The sequence below is a fragment of the Nomascus leucogenys genome, chromosome 21, assembly GCF_006542625.1.
Source record: "Nomascus leucogenys isolate Asia chromosome 21, Asia_NLE_v1, whole genome shotgun sequence".
Taxonomy (NCBI): Eukaryota; Metazoa; Chordata; class Mammalia; order Primates; family Hylobatidae; genus Nomascus; species Nomascus leucogenys.
The window spans coordinates 28,724,662-28,741,650 of NC_044401.1; the positions used below are offsets into that span (position 1 = coordinate 28,724,662).

At 35.8% G+C, this 16,989-nt stretch overlaps 1 protein-coding gene across 3 annotated transcripts in view; it reads right to left on the minus strand.

Annotated features, from left to right (window-relative positions):
• The window catches only part of EPHA3 (EPH receptor A3), a 372,702-nt gene that overhangs the window by 122,989 nt on the left and 232,724 nt on the right, over positions 1–16,989 (minus strand). For all 3 annotated transcript variants that reach the window (XM_003255127.2, XM_012497854.2, XM_012497853.2), the window contains exons 4-5: positions 8,979–9,134; positions 7,951–8,286 (exon numbers count right to left, since the gene is read on the minus strand). In XM_003255127.2, coding sequence (XP_003255175.1) covers positions 7,951–8,286; positions 8,979–9,134 — 492 coding nt within the window. The remainder of the gene's footprint in view (positions 1–7,950; positions 8,287–8,978; positions 9,135–16,989) is intronic.

A 16,989-nucleotide genomic window follows, 5' to 3' on the forward strand; every position in this document is an offset into this window, starting at 1 on the left:
GTGTTGATTGTCCTTTTATTAGTCTTACCAATTTCTTATTTTATGTGTGCCTTTGGTTCTTGTTCTAGCCCAACTGAGAGATACAGGCCAATATATATAACTTTCAATCAGTTATTTCCATTACATCCTATGTAGGGCACCTCAGTGATGGCACAGAATCAATGGATATACATACATTGTATATGCATATGTATATATGTGCAATGAACAATCTGAGAATGACCTATTACATTGAGGACTGTCACACATTACAGATATGAATTACAATTTTGAAAAAAAAAATTGGGGCCTAAGCCAATCACACCAAAGAAATGTATCAGAATTTGATCTTACATGTCTTAATATTTATTCATATATTTAATTTAAAAAAAAGAGTTTCTATTTCCCCCAGACACAGGAAGATCTGCATGATTATTATGGAGACAGGGCACAACTTATTCAAGCACTTTCCCAGTCACAAATGCTCTCTCATTTTATTTAGTCCTCACAACAATCTATGTGTAGGACTTATTGTATCAATAATCAAAAAGGATACAAAAATGCCAGTAAGTTTAGTCCAATAGCTCCCTTAAATTCATTTCTAAACAAAATTGGGAATGAATGCATAAACAAACCAAATTTAAAAACACGAAAAATAGACACTTCATTATTAAGTGACAGTACCTGAATTTACAAATGGACTTTTGCTACTGCCCTGTTCCACTTTGTTTTTCAAATACCTTTTTTTTCCAAGGCATATTTGCTTCACTTATAAATAAACAGTGGATTATGTTTTCATAAGTACATGATACAATGCGCATTAACTTAGTTTCCTAGAATATATAACTGGAAAGAAACTTGGAAATGGTCTAGGCCAAATGTTAAATTTCACAGAAAGATAAAGTAATAGCTCTGCCCTACTCTGAGGCCCAATCAGAGTGGGATAATAGATGAATATTTACCTCTTTGGACACAGATTCCAGAACTCTTCCGACTCAGGCACATGGCCTTGCCTTTAAAGCTATTTCCTGGGAAAAACCTGTGACCAGAGACAGATTTTTTTTTTCTGTCAGTTTGTTATAATTTTTTTTTCCAATTGAAATGAAAAGGGAAAGGAGTAAGAGGTTATTTCTGATGATGAATTGTCAAGAGGGTGCTTTATATATATTTCTTTCTTCAGCCTGACTTAGATTTCGTGCAAAGCCTCTCCTTGGCAACCCATAGGAAAAAGAATATGTAGATAGGGGCTCTGGAGTTGTGCGGCCATGGACAAAACACTTCTTCACTTATAGCCATATAAAATTGTTGTAAGATTGAATAAGATAATTACATAAAGGATTTCAGTGCAGTGTTAATCATGTCAAGAAGAGTTAGGTCAGCAATTAATGATAATAAAAAGGAGCAGAAAATATGAACTTCTCACCTTTTTGGCCTTGGCATTCTTTTACTTTTGTGCGAATAGAATGTCAGGGCCCCTGCTTATAGGGGTGCCATACCTCATAGTCACAGTCTTTGTAATTTGGATACTTATTGCAATAATTTCCTGACAGACATCTATAAAGTCACTTAAGAAAGGGATGTATTTTTTTTTCTATTTGAACACTGGTACTATATTGATAGGATTATAAAGTCAGAAGGCTGAGCTACATAATGGTTATTCACACTGAGATAATACTTTGGGAGATGCTGAAATATAATTAAGAATTTATTATGAAAGAGTTTTGCCAGTGGTAGTAATATATCTGCTTTTGGAAACAGAACATTTTTTTTCTTTCTAAATAACTTGCATTTATTAAATTTCTCAATTACTCACACACAATGCTATTATATCCTAAGGGTTATATTTCAGTTAACTTTAGGGAGGTAGAACACATTTAAAGTATAAAATATGATTTTATTGTGATTTGAGACTAAAAATGTTCTCCTTGGAAAATAAGGATGAGAAAACTTTCTGTGAATTAAATATTTTTTGCCCTTCGGGGAATATAGTTAACATACAACAAGTTAGCATCAAAAGGCTAATTCTTTCTTAATTTCCATGTGCTTTAGTTAACACTATATTTACTCCTCTAACTGGTTCTTTTTCTGGTGAAAACTCTTGAATGAAAGTTGTAATCATACCCTTCCAGGTACATGTCTTCTCCATTAATTAGGGTCGTATATAAAATCAGAAATGAACACGGAATGAAAATTCAGTTTAGATTCATGAAGCTCTCCAACTGTCTTCCTTAGCTCATGTTCCATTTTGTTATGGCCTCTAAGCTCATATAAGGGTTTTGAATAACTGTTAGGACAATATATAGGTTTTTGCTTTTGTTCAGCTTATTGCTAATTCTATAGATATGTAATGTGCCTCCATACCAGAGTGTGATGGCTGAAAGGCATCATTAATGTGTTAAATGATGTGGAAGGCTTCAGCCACACTATGACACATCACTGCAGAGTGACATTCCCAGATGCACAGGTATCTGCCTCGATTTCAAAACAGGAAGAAGCTGAATTGCCAGTGAAGTATGATGTACTGTGAAAATCATAATGTATATAACCACTTACAATCTCAGGGCCAAATTCAGACCTCATTTGCTTATTGAGATAAACAAAATGTTAAGACTTCGATTTTTAGGTTTCATTAATCATAAAATGAAACAAAGAGAAGGATGCATCGTAGAACCTTACTAAAGTCATATGATGTTTGCTATTTTGTTAGGTGATTTTCATTATGTTTAAAGTTTATGATTCGCTACATTGGCACTGAAAAATGTCTACCTTCCTGTTCTGAAAGAATTCATGTAGATCTGTCTGGTGTTTAATTTACTTCCAAGGAGTATAATTACATGGCAACATACAGTTCTATAGGGACTATACCAATAGGTGGCCATAGTTTAATGGCAGATTCAGCTAAGCATTTATTCTACCTGTATTTTAAAATGTTTGCTTCTTCAGAAATGCTGAAGCCTGACTGATATCTTTAACATGAGTTATTTCTTTGTCATATCTACATACACTAAGTTCCAAAAGAAAAATAAGGTGGCCAGAGGAAACATATTCCAGAATGAAACTACAGAAAACTTAGAAATATTTTCTTTATCAAATGCAAAAAAAAATACTGTGGATTCTTTCTTTCTCTCTCTCTTTCTTTCTTTCTCTTTCTTTCCTTCCTTCCTCCTTTCTTTCTTTCTTTCTCTTTCTTTCTCTTTCTTTCTTTCTTTATCTTTCTCTCTTTCTCTCTTTCTTCTTTCTTTCTTTTTTTTTTTTTTAGACAGAGTCTTGCTCTGTTGCCCAGGCTGGTGTGCAATGGCACAATCTCAGCTCACTGCAACCTCTGCCTCCCGGGTTCAAGCAATTCTCCTGCCTCAGCCCCCCAAGTAGCTGGAATTACAGGCACCTGCCATCATGCCTGGCTAATTTTTGTATTTTTGTAGAGACAAGGTTTCACCATGTTGACCAGGCTGGTCTTGAATTCCTGACCTCAAGTGATCCACCCGCTTTGGCCTCCTGAAGTGCTGGAATTACAGACATGAGCCACCACACTTAGCCTAGTGTGGATTCTAAATTTAGTCAAAGGGCTCTAATATTTTACGGTTCTTTTTTTTAAGTATATCTTGTTTATTTAACATTTATTAAAGATATTTACTTTTTTTAACGAATGGATACTATTGCTTTATTCTGTGAAATAAAAGGCCATAAAACCATGAATGAGAAAGCCTCTAAACGTTTTTTATAGTAAGTGAGTCCATAGGTGGTCTTAAAGGTCAAAAATAATTAATTGTTTAAAATTGTATTACTGACAACATTTTGAATTATAGTCCCAGAATGCCAAAAAAAAAAATTAAAAACAAAAATAATTATTGGATTTCCAGTTTAATCCCTTCATGTGATGGATGGCAATTTTCAGCCAGAAGAAAGGAAAGGGTTTATCTAAGAGGAAAAGAAGGAGGTTGTCTTTGATCATCAACTTAAGTAGACAATAGAGGTCATTCTGTCTAAAGCAGAGGACAAGAATTCCTTCATTATAGCTAACGTCCTCAAAGATCTTTTCCTTTTCATAAATTAGTGCACCTTCAATTGAAAATCTACATAAAATGAAGTCACACTCTCTCTTTTAAATATCATAATTTGCTGATCATTTTTGAATAGAATGGCAACTCTGATATTCCCTGTGTCATATCCAGCACCTGGAAAGTCCTATCAATAAGTGTTGGTCTTCTTCCTTCTCCACTTTTTTTTTGCATCTGCCTTGAATTTACAGAAAATTATTTATTTTTATGGATGGGAATTATATCAGTATATGTTATTATATTTTTATAAATAGAAACTGGAGGTAAACAGAACATCAATTTGTTTTTGCCATTTGGATATGAGTGAAACAATGAACAAAACTTGACTAGTATCTTCAGATGAGATTATAGTACAGAACAATGCTAATGCCTTGGTTTTAATAAATATATTGAGACTTTGTAAAAGCATTATTGTTTTTAAGAAATTCTCACTGAAGTGTTCAGGAGGAAAAGGGCATAATATCTGCAAGTGGTTCAGAAATAAGTAACATTTACATAGAGAGACAGATGGGGTGGGAATGATAAAGCATGTAGAATAAATTATTAATCTAGGAGAAATCTGGATGAAGGTATATAGGCATAATGTACACTATTGCAATATTTTCACACGTGAATTAATCCAATTTTATGATATAAATTGTACACACACATGCTGAATTCCAATAGGGTAAACTGGAAAAGGAAGGAAATGTCAATTTACTCAGAACTTTGCCGTCTTGATGAAATGTTGAAAAAGCTTCTCAGATCTCAGTTCATCCAAGTAGTAAAATAAGAGTAGAGGTGGACCTCAAAACCCCAAGGCCACATAAATTCTCTATTAGTGCTCCTCATTCTAGTCTGAGATCACTATACGCTATAGAATAGTGCAAAAGGGCAGATTCTATAACGGCAGTTAAGAATGAACACATATGCATATTCCACTAGTGGAATGATTGTTTTTGTCCAGAAGTAAAAAGATGAATATACTCATTCTGTGAAAGAAAACAAAAAGCAGCAATTTATGTCGTTATAAGTTTGAAGATTTTTGTTTTGTAATCTGCAATTCTTTCTTTACTTGTTTGATGGATTCACAGATACAATCTTTATATGGAGGCCTACTTTCTTATCTCACTGACATACTTTGTGAAAGTATTGAGAGCTGAGAACTAATATCCGAATTTACAACATAATCTTCTACAATTTAGAAGGTGCCTTATCATTTGATCATCACAATGCTTTTACAACGTAATCAAGAGAAGAATCAACAAACTCGATCTCACAAACTAAATTAAAAGGGACACATTCATGCTTCCCCTTTATATCCACGTCAAAGATAGAGGCTAGGAGGATTTTAAACACCCTGGCATCATATCTGTCACAGCCATATCCTTCCAGTGGTAGGGAGCTTATTTTTCAAGGCTACCAGTCCATTAACCTTCACAAGAACAAAAATAAAGCAAAACAAAGAAACACTCCCTTCAGAAAAGGCATTGCTTCTAATCATGCTTATATATCTTACCCTGGAGATTTGAAGATAACAAAGACCTCTATCTCCCCAGGCACACAAAATGATACAGACATCCTGAAATAAATATATAAAATGCCTGGTGGTGCATATTATAAACACATTTGTGATTTTTTTAAATGGGAGAGAGGCTAGGGTAAGTAACTTATATCACCTTTGCTGAATCTGTCTTAAACTGTGATTTGTAACTGGGAGGGCCAAAGCATCAACCTCATTTATTTTTTAATGTCTTGGCCTGGTCTTGGTTGCCACTTTACCTAGATTCATTTACTGTATATATTTGGAACTATTAGTTTCCTGATAAATGCATTGTCAGAAAGCCAGAGGGGAATGATAAGAGAGGAAATAAGGAGCTCTTGTTTGTTTTTATACAATTCTGTTTGACTTAAGAGATAATTATAACACAGATTGATGCTACGATTTTAAACAAGGTAGTAAATCAGCTTGAAATATAGGGCTCCGGAAAACCATTTGCCACATGATTATAATTTGTTAAAATTCCTGTGTTCTCTGAAGATGAGAAGCCGTAATCATGCAATATATAGCAACAGTATTGCAGTACTCATTTTTTCCCATAGAAGACAGTTAAATAAACCTAAGTTATAAACTTTTAAATATCATTAGTTACAAAGTATAAATACCATTAACTGAAGCAAAGCAAAGCATATAATGGTTGGTCTGGGACCCAGCTCCAAGTGGGAGAAATTACAGATACAGTGAGCAAGATTAAAATAATGATTTAGTGCACTTCATTTAAAATTCATGTATTTTCCACAAATTAAGTTTACTTATCATCATGAGGAATGTAAAAATACAAGATTTTCGTCAATATATGAGACCAGAAGCAAAGTGGAAATGAAAGAGAAATTTAGAATCAGAAAGATACATATTTGAACATGGATGGACTCTGCCATGGCTTATATTTAAAATATCTATCCATTGGCATGGGGAACACAGAGGCCCCTCAAGAAAGACAGGTGCTAGCCAAAGGCTCTGGATACCCCTCTTATGCAAGGATTTATCCCTTTGGTTGCTGAATGATGGGGAGAATGGAGATGGACCTGACATACTGAGCTTAGGTGGCTACTCAGTGTATTTGAGAAATTAACCAGTAGAGAGGCATTTCTGTAATAACCTGCAGGAATAGCTAGAACTACATTTAACCAGTAGATAAATAGATGAAAATGTTAACAACCAGCAGAGTCATAGTGATGCATACTTGCTTTTGTAGATGACACTTACCGTGTGTCTTTGCTAGTTGAACTAACCTTTCTGAGTAAGCCAAGTGATGGAAACAGAATGTGGTGACTTTTTTTGGCTCGTCATTTGGCTACTAGAAGACCTAGGTGATAAGATAATTTAGTCATCTCTGGTTTCCTTTTGCCTAGAGCATCCAGGACACATTCTGATATTCTCAGAGCAAAGGGTGATTCCCACCAGAGACCAGAGGGATTTCCACAATGTAAGCCAAATGAAGAGCAGAAGCCGAGGTTATACTCAATCTTGACAACCAGCTCAGAGGTGACCCCACCTGGGAGAGAACCGGAGAATCTGTAGTTCTCTGGAGAATCAGAGTGGCATCTTGTCTCTCTCTTCCCTCTCCCTTTGGCTCCAATGTTTGTGTGTGTGTGCGTGTGTGTGTGTGTGTAAAAATAAGGCAATAATATCTCTGAATTGAGCTTCTTGGAATGTATACCTAATTATGACATTTTGTAGCAATAATTAAGCACAACAAATACCTATCAGTTTAACTTTGTATGAGAAATTTTCAATACAAAAGAAAACTGTTTATTACTCATTTATCAGTTATCAATATTGAAAAATGATTGTTATATTTCAAAGGGGCATTATTTTTATGTAATATATAATCCATCTATATGTTCGAGAGATTCACAATTAAAATCTCACAAGTAAAATCCATAAGTAATCTGCATAGTTATTATTAAGCAAGCAGAGATTTGTAAGTATCAGTTATAATACACAGAGCTTCTTGGAAGTATAAAATAACAAAGGAATATCTAGTTTCAACTAAGCTGAAGATATTTATAATTTTTCACATCCTGCATAACATTTTTTAAAGCTGAGATTCATTGCCTAAATTCTCTGAAATATAAAAATATTTCCCCCAAGGAGCCCCCCTACTACTATCTGAGAGCCTCAAATATTTAAGGATTTCAAATTGGGAAACAATGGGTATAAACCAGTTTAAAAATCACCTAACAAATATGGTTTATTCTCACTTGAATAATTAAATTATTTAATGTGCCATAACTGTTTAAATGTGTTAGAAGGCAAAATCCTGGGGCTCTATCATATCCTTTTCTCCTTCCACCCAGTTTTCCACCCAGAGTCAAAACCGTTACTCGGACTTGATATGATAGGAGTAAGAAGCATCTAGTATGTACTCACCAGCCTGATTAGTTGTGATGCTGACCGCAGCAAACTGTCTTGGTGGGGAGCTCAGCTCTGACACCCCATTAATGGCATCAATCTCAAAGGTGTAGTTAGTATGTGCCAGAAGGTCTGTCACTGTCACCGTGGTGTTGGTGAGTCCAAACTGTCGAGGGAGGAAGCGGACATTTGGGCTGCATGGCTCACATTGTTTTATATTCCACCCACATTTTTTACATATGATGTTGAAGGTAACATCTTTCCGGCCTCCTGTGTCCAGGGGCCAACTCCAGTCCAGGATAACTGAGGTCTCGTTTATATTAGAGATAACGTTTCTTGGTGAAGATGGAGGTCCTGCAAAGTAGTTCAACAAAGATTAATGAGCCTCTCTTCTCTTTTCTACTACAAGGGAAATAGATAATTTACAATGGAACTGAAAGAGGTAAATAACTATCCTTTCTTTATTATCAACTTTCAGTTCATCCTTAGAGGATCCATGAGATTATAGACACATGGATTCAAGAACACTGTCTTCCCCAAGCTGTGAATGGGGGAGTTTTGACTCAAGGGTAAGGATACATTCACAAAGTCTAACAAAGTAACTCACCACTATGTTCAAAACCCTTGTGAATAGTTATGAAAACTTTAGTATTAGTTTTATAAATCTTAGTCCTTTTTCCCTATGACCTATGACCAACATACAGCAAGAGGGAATAGAAATGTAAAAACATAAATCCCCTGTCTATAACCTCCCCTATCCTGTCATATGTAATGCAGGATCTAAACAAGACACAGAAAATGTTCTCTCTTTCTGGGGGTCATGTTGCAGGAAGTGCTTTAAAATATAATTCATTTTGTGTGATAAATGTTGCATTTGTGGTGAGCCAAGCATGGAGAGTGAAGCAGAGAAAGCTTTCAATTTGCACACGGGCAACAGAAGGAAATGGGCCAAACGCTTTAAAACAAAAACAAACAGCACAGTAACAAGAAGAAAACAAAACAAACAAAACAAACATGGAGGCATGGGTTGCAGCAGAACTACTCACGGGTACAAGCCATGGATGGAGGGTCTTTGTCTGCCCGGAAGTAATTATTCTCACACCTGCAGTTCATTGAACCATCTTCCTGAGTAGAACTGTGAGGTGGGCACTTAGCACACTTCATATTACCATCCAACGCCTTGTAGAAACCTGGTCGACAAGCTACAAACAAAATAACTCTCTTTTAAAAGTCTGTGATAAATTTTTTTGAAAATATGTAAAACAGATTTAAGTAAGTTCGACTATGAATTTATTAGAAATAAAAATCAAGTTTTTTCCTCTAAAAACTTACAGAAGCAAATGATAGAGCCTACTGTAGTTTTTCTACATATATGCTTGAATTTGCACCAAATGTTAAGAAAAAAAACGCACACACAAGATTTAGATTATTTTGGCACTAGTGTACGATGAAATTTCCAGCTTGTGTTTTCACAGCTTTACTTGGCATTGGACTATTTGTGGAGAAAATAAAGCAAAATCATGTCACCATGTAGTAATTCCCTTTTTAAAACATGATGCAATGCGTATACTATCTGCACTGCAGTAAGCAGTATATTAACATTGACTAATTTTCTAATTGTTCTGTGGGTACAACTTCGTCCCACAAAGTGTAAACAACTGAAAGAAGAGATCACCGCTTCCCATATATTTTTAAGATTCTTGATAAATAATTTTCATGAGCTACAATATTTTTTTCTGTCTTGACAGTATTTTTCCTTACCTCCTATGGCAATGGCCTAAAATAAAGATTTAAATATATTCCTTTGTCTATATCTGAAATACAGTGGGATATACAGTTCCTGTTTAAACTAATACACTTATGAACTGTTACTAGATGAGAGCTCTTTTAATAACTGTGTTATCTTTTTAATTTCTGGCCATATCTCTGCATAAAATGGTTTTTGTAAGCCTACTGAACTGGTTATCGAACATTGATTTCAGCTTATAATTTAGTGTTCAGCATCTATTTACTGTTTTACAGAGACATGCCTAATCTGCCTCTACTATATTATTTTCATTTTGTCTGATAGCAAATTCAAAATGCTGCATTACTTCTTTTGATGCATTTTTATAATTACATTGAGAACTAAAATCATAGTGAAAATTCCAAGAAGTCTCTAGTAATTCATTTGAGAAGGAATTTGGGATCTAAATTTTAGATTCAAGATCATCCTTGGAAGTCAATAATTTCTAAAACTTCTTAAGCTCTATTTCAGTGCCACATTTGGACTTGATGATTTACAGAACTTATATAGACTTGATGATTTACAGAACTTATATATAGAATGGGCCCTACAGATGGTCATTACATTCTAGAATTTTCTTATATTAACTTCATATTGTGAAGAGAAGATTATTTGCATTAAAGTAAAACCTGTGTGGACAAATCAACACTTATAATCACTAAACATGTTTCTAAAAAGAAACACAATATATCCATGGTAGAATATCTTCTTACTGAAAGTTTCTTAAAATAAGATAAGGGAAATACACTGCCAAAATAAACTACTGAAATAACTTGAAATGTTAAAATGATAGCAATCATTAATCTAGTCTTACTGTTTTCTAGTTCCTACCAAGAATGGCTGCTGTAGGACCAATTTCCAATATATTGAACAACTTTTGGTGTCACATTGAGATCCATTCCATATAGTCAATTCTACTGCCCTAACGATTATAATTTTTATTTTTTTTTTTTTTTTTTTGAGATGGAGTCTCACTCTGTCACCCAGGCTGGAGTGCCGTGGCACAATCTCGGCTCACTGCAATCTCCGCCTTCCAGGTTCAAGCTATTCTCCTGCCTCAGCCTCCCAAGTAGCTGGGATTACAGGCGTGCGCCACCAGGCCTGGCTAATTTTTGTATTTTTAGTAGAGACAGAGTTTCACCATATTGGTCAGGCTGGTCTCGAACTCCTGACCTCGTGATTCACCCTCTTCGGCCTCCCAAAGTCCTGGGATTACAGGTGTGAGCCACCGCACCTGGCCATGTTATAATTTTTTAAATATTGTGCTTAAGCACTGGTTAAAAACTTCCACTCATATCTCATACCATATTGCCTCAGGGGGAAATGATATAAAGTATGTAAACAAACTATGCACTTAAATTCTGTTTTCTATTTAGCTCATCATTGAATGCCATTAAACTTGTGAGAGGGCATTGCTGAGTCTTTAAAGGATTAAGTTGCTGTGCTCTGAAGTACTTTGTTATTTTGTTTGCTTGTAAGTTCATCTGTGTGTTTTCATTTGAGACTTTTATGGTTTTTACAACATTTGCTATACAGGTATTCACTAAACACTCAGTCACTTTTTGTTACTATTAGAGATGGCTATACTATATGATAGTTGAAAAGAGAGTCACATAATCACTTCCTAGGTACCGCGCAAATTATCAAGATTATTGATAGTATCTTGAAGGTAGCTACAGTTAATAAACCTAAAAGTTAAGAATGCTACTCAAACTAGTCACTAGACTTTATCCAATTATGACTAAATAATAACCCTGAGATAATAACAGTAAAAGATAGGTAGGCACATATACATACAGCTTCATAAATATTTGTCGGCCTGGCGTGGTGGCTCACGTCTGTAATCCCAGCACTTTGGGAGGCCGAGGCGGGTGGATCACGAGGTCAGGAGATCAAGACCTTCTTGGCTAACACGGTGAAACCCCATCTCTACTAAAAATACAAAAACTTAGCCAGACGCAGTGGCAGGCGCCTGTGGTCCCAGCTACTCGGGAGGCTGAGGCAGGAGAATGGCGTGAACCCGGGAGGCGGAGCTTGCAGAGAGCCGAGACAGCGCCACTGCAGTCCGGCCTGGGCGAAAGTGCGAGACTCCCTCTCAAAAATAAAAATAAATAAATAAATAATTGTCAAACATCTGTTCTTGTTTGGGCTCTTTGATTCCCAAAAAAGCAAAAATGTCCCTAATTCTGCCCATACCCATAGGGCCCTTGCAATAGAAAGTGGGCAGCGGGCATTTAATACAAATCATGCTGAGCAAACGCTCCATCGCGATTGGTGGTTGGAAGAGACTGCACAGAAGGAGCGCCATCTGAGAAAGACCACACATAGATAGTAGAAGTGGCCAGTATGAAGCATAATTCAACAGACAAATAAATCAACATGAAAAATACAAACTGTTACACAGAATTATATGGCAAGTAGTGTTGGTATGCAATATCCAAACTCTGCTTCCTTCTTGCCAGCAGAATCCTGATTTTGCTCACAGATGAAGCCAGCCAAACCCTTCCTTCCTTAGACCAGTGAAGCTAGAGATGAACGGCCAAAGTTACAGCCAAAAAGGTGAGCAAAGAAATGTACACAGAAGTCTGATTAAAATATTTGTGACACCTTTTCGTTTTCTAACAAGATGGTACAAACGCAACTGAAGCCAAGTTATTCCAGCCTTGATTATGGACATTATGGCTGGAATTGCAGCAGCTTACAGGTGATCATGAGTGAAAGGCCAAGAAATTCAGCATGATGTGTTTTCTGTACTTGATCCAGGAACCACAAATCTCAAGATTTCTTATAATGTCAGAAAGATAATACCCTGTTTGTTTAAGTCACTGTGGCCTAGGTTTCTTTTACTTGTAGCAGATGGCATCCCTGAGTGACACAGAGAGATGAATAGAAAATTCAGTCGAGATGTACTAATTAAATAGAATAATAGCCTAATGAAGCTAAAAGATCCTTAGTGTATTTTACATCTGAGGTCACTGAAGTCCAGAAATTAAGTGACACACAGTTTAGGGACAGACATTGCATCATCTCACACCTGATAACTAGCTGATAGGCTTTAACCACAAATGTATAGATAGTCATTTAATGTCAACTATATGCAGAGTAAAATGCTAGATTCTAAAATAACATTTTAATTTTTGTAGATGGCTTTACTTCTTCTGTAGGACTTTTATATGTGCCATCTCAATTAAATCTTATCACAGTTCTATTGAAATTGTCGGTGTAGGTATCAGTCTGTGTATTTTATAGACGGTACAATTGAAGCACCAATGGAAAGGACAGCATGCCCAAGATAAAAAAAGAAATTCAATGGTATAGTTCGAACAGGGAAGGTATCTTTCTTTTAATTTTATAAAAATCAGTTATTGAAAGCAAATTGCTTCCTTAAAACACAAATTATTTTTCTACCAATTCTAAACTGTTGATATGAAATTGAAAAATAGTCATTTAAACTTTTATTTAATTAAAAATTGCAAGACTTTGTCATCTATTCCAAGTAAGAAAACACATCAGAAATGCTAATGCTCTCTTGTACATGTCTTTCTCTAGGATTTAGGATATTTCTTTTTTTTTTTGAGCCAGGGTCTTTGCTCTTCTCACCCGACTGTCCAGGTTGGAGTGCAGAGGCATGATAACAGCTCACTGCAGCCTCCACCTCCTGGGCTCAAGCAATCCTCCCACCTCAGCCTACCAAGTAGCTGGGACAACAGGTGCATGCTACCATGCTTGGCTAATTTTTAAAACTTTTTGTAGAGATGAGGTCTCACTATATTCCCCAGGCTAGTATTGAACTCCTGGCCTTAAGTGTTTCTCCCCCTTCAGCTTCCCAAAGTGCTGGGGTTACAGGCTTGGGCCACTGCACCCAGCCTTTCTCTAGGATTTGCTATCTATTTGATGTCTAACATTGATATGGGCAGATGAGGAGGTGTCCTTTTTGTTGGAAGGGCAGTAGGAATTTTTCAATTTCATGAATAGGATGACAGTGACGTGCTGTATTTGGGAGGCATATAAGTAAATTTTCCGTTTCTTGTTCAAGTAGTATCTCAATTCTCCACCAAAACTGTTCAACGAATTTGAGAATATGACTGGAGAATGTATAAAATTATTATTTTATAAAGAAACAATCTCTATAAATGTATTTTTCTATAACAAGCCAATTTTTAAGTTTAAATCATCAATAAGTAATCTCTCTCCCTTGCAGTAAATCAACTTGTGCTCTATTACCTGTCTGTCCGTCATGCCTTCTTTATCCTTCAAAAAAGCCTCCTGAGAGTATTAAATTCTTTAAGGAGCATCTATGTTTGCGTGTGTGTGTGTGTGTGTGTGTGTGTGTGTGTGTGTGTGTTATCTTTGCTTATAGTAGCAAAGGCAATGATTGTATATTGAAAACATCTCCTTTCCTTCCTTGAATGTAAAACAAGTGAGTAACGATCTACACATTTCTCTCATTTAAGCATTTTTATAGGCTGAAGGAGGTTGCACATATAAGAAAATAAAAGTAGGAAATAAAAAGTAGATATATTAATGTGCTTTCTTTCCTTTTGTTAATGAAAATAAGTCCCGGTCAACTTATTAGAGAATACCAAAGAAAAAAGAGATTAGACAAGAAGGGTGGACAAAAGGTTTATCCAGAGACAAATTTTAAAGTAAAAAGCCCCAGCTGTATAGTCAAAGTTGTCTGTAGTGGAGACCAGCTATTAAATCAATACTTAACTAAGGCAGATACACACATATCAAAAAGATGCTGCCAAAATGACACAATTCTGATTTACGTCTTCCCTCAGGTAATACAGTAGTAAATGTTCTTGTCAGTCAAAGACGGGGAAAAATTATTCATGGGTCTTAACCCCAGGATAACAAAACCAAAGAGTGATTGAATAGTTTAAAATCTTTCAAGTGGAAGCAAATTGCCACCTTTTTATGTGGCTCCAGAGATGCTTTCTCCTGTTTTGTAAGAAAATTTTTAAACTAGTTAATTGTGGCAGGAACTCTTATCTTTAATACTGTGTTGATATATTCAAGTAAGATGATCGATGACTCTATGTTAATAACAATTAAAATGGAAGGCAGCACCTTCTCAAGCCTTACTAGATATCCTCACGGATTTGCTAGGAATTGTATTTGTTCACATAATGTTTGAATTCATTCCTTCACTTTTATCAAACATGTATCGATTTCCTAAAATGACCTAGACACTTGCTATGATGTGAATGGTTGTGTTTCCCTAAAATATATACATTGAAATCTACTGACCACTATGTTGGTTTTAGGAGGTGGGATCTTGGGGAGGTTTAGATCATGAAGGCAGGGTCCTCATGAAGTAGATTAGTGCCTTTATAAAAGAGGTCCCAGAGAGCTGCCTTGTCCTTTCTATCATCTGAGGACACAGCTAGCAGGTGCCATCTATGAACCTGGAAATAAGTCTTCACCAGACACTGAATATGCTGGCCCCTTGATCTTGGGCTTCCCAGCCTTCAGATCAGGGAGAAATAAATTTCCATTGTTTATAAACTAACCAGCTTATGGTATTTTGATATAGCAGCCCAAAAATGAAAACAACCATTAATTGTGTCTTATAGTAATAAAAGTCAAAATCCCAGCTTTTAAAAAGGAGATCAGTTTCATATCATGGTTATTTTATAAATGGATCTTCTCACTTGAGAATTGGAGTTGCAAGATATGTTTTTATATGTCATTTATATGTTATCTTCACTAAGAAATTTCCTGAAATTTCTTCTTTTTATCCCAATACTTCAAGTTGTCTTCAGCATGTTAGAGGAAAAGCACTGGACTAGGAAGTGGGAAATGCATGTTTTGATCTAGCTTTTCCTATTAAATAGGTGTTGGCTTAGATTTACTGATCAGATATCTTCAAACTTTAATGAGGTGTTTGAGACGGTGACTTCCTCTTCTATAAATAACTCTAAGGTTCTACTCTAAGTAATTATGTATTCCCAGATTAGACCCTGAGCCATACAGAGACAGGAGTTGTTTCCTATTCATTTTGTGCACCCTATATCTAGCACACCGTCCAGCACCTAGCAGTGGATGAGATGAATTTTTAAAGTGAGTGAATCATTTGCAACCAGTTGTCTTATCAGGACTTCAATTTACTCATTTAAAAAATGACGGATGTTGACTAAGTTTTCTCTAAAGACTCTTCTTAGCCTAGACACTTTAAAATGTTAATAACCTGTACGCCTAAATTTGTAGGATCAGTAACACTTTCTAAGTGGAGATAAAAGAACAAATTATCTTCATGTTCATCACTGCTTTAAGGATTAAAATTAGCCATTGAAATTATAAAATGTCATATGGCAACAGAACAAGAAAATGAAATTCTTCCCTGGCTTAGAACAAATATACTTGAAAAAGAAATGATGGATTTTGCAGTGCTTTCCTCTACCAGAGTAGTGTATATACAAAGGGCATATTGGTTTTATGGTCAAATGGACTGAATGATACACATTGACTGCCAAACAATTCCCTGTTTTACTTTCATCATAACCAATAACATAATAAAACTATATGTTACGATAGTCATCCCTTTTTCACATTTTACATTGTGCAGAATGTTTAGAAGTTTGTGAATTTTATGGGAATGAATTGACATAAAAATCAAATTTGATAACATCAATCAAAATTAATTATTTCTAATTTTAAAAATATAAGATACTATATTTTCTCTTTTAATGACAAGAAAAATAAGCACAGCATTAAAAAGATGACTGAAAAGAGAGCACATTTTCCTTCTGTTAGTGTGCAGTGAGGTGTTTTTTTTTTTCTTTTTGAGACGGAGTCTCACTCTCCTCTGTAACCCAGGCTAGAGTTAGCAGCGCGATCTTGGCTTGCTGCAACTTCTGCCCCCTTGGTTCAAGCAATTCTCCTATCTCAGCCTCCTGGGTAGCTGGGACTACAGTCGCATGCCACCACACCGACTAATTTTTGTATTTTTAGTAAAGATGGGGTTTCACCATACTGGTAGGCTGGTCTCGAACTCCTGACCTTAGGAGATCTCCCGGCCTAAACCTCCCAAACTGCCGGGATTACAGGCGTGAGACACCCTGACCACCCTGCAGTTAGGTTTTATTTGCCCTTTTCTTGCTAATCTAGTCTTCAGCTCTTCAAGTTTAAGTGCCGAGTTAGTGACGGTATGCTTGTGCATTATTGAGCAAACGCCAAAACTTATTTTAAAAAACAGCCAGAATGGGCCACAGTGAAACACATTAGATGAGGTCTTTGCCAAATGTTAATTTTCTATTAAGAAATAC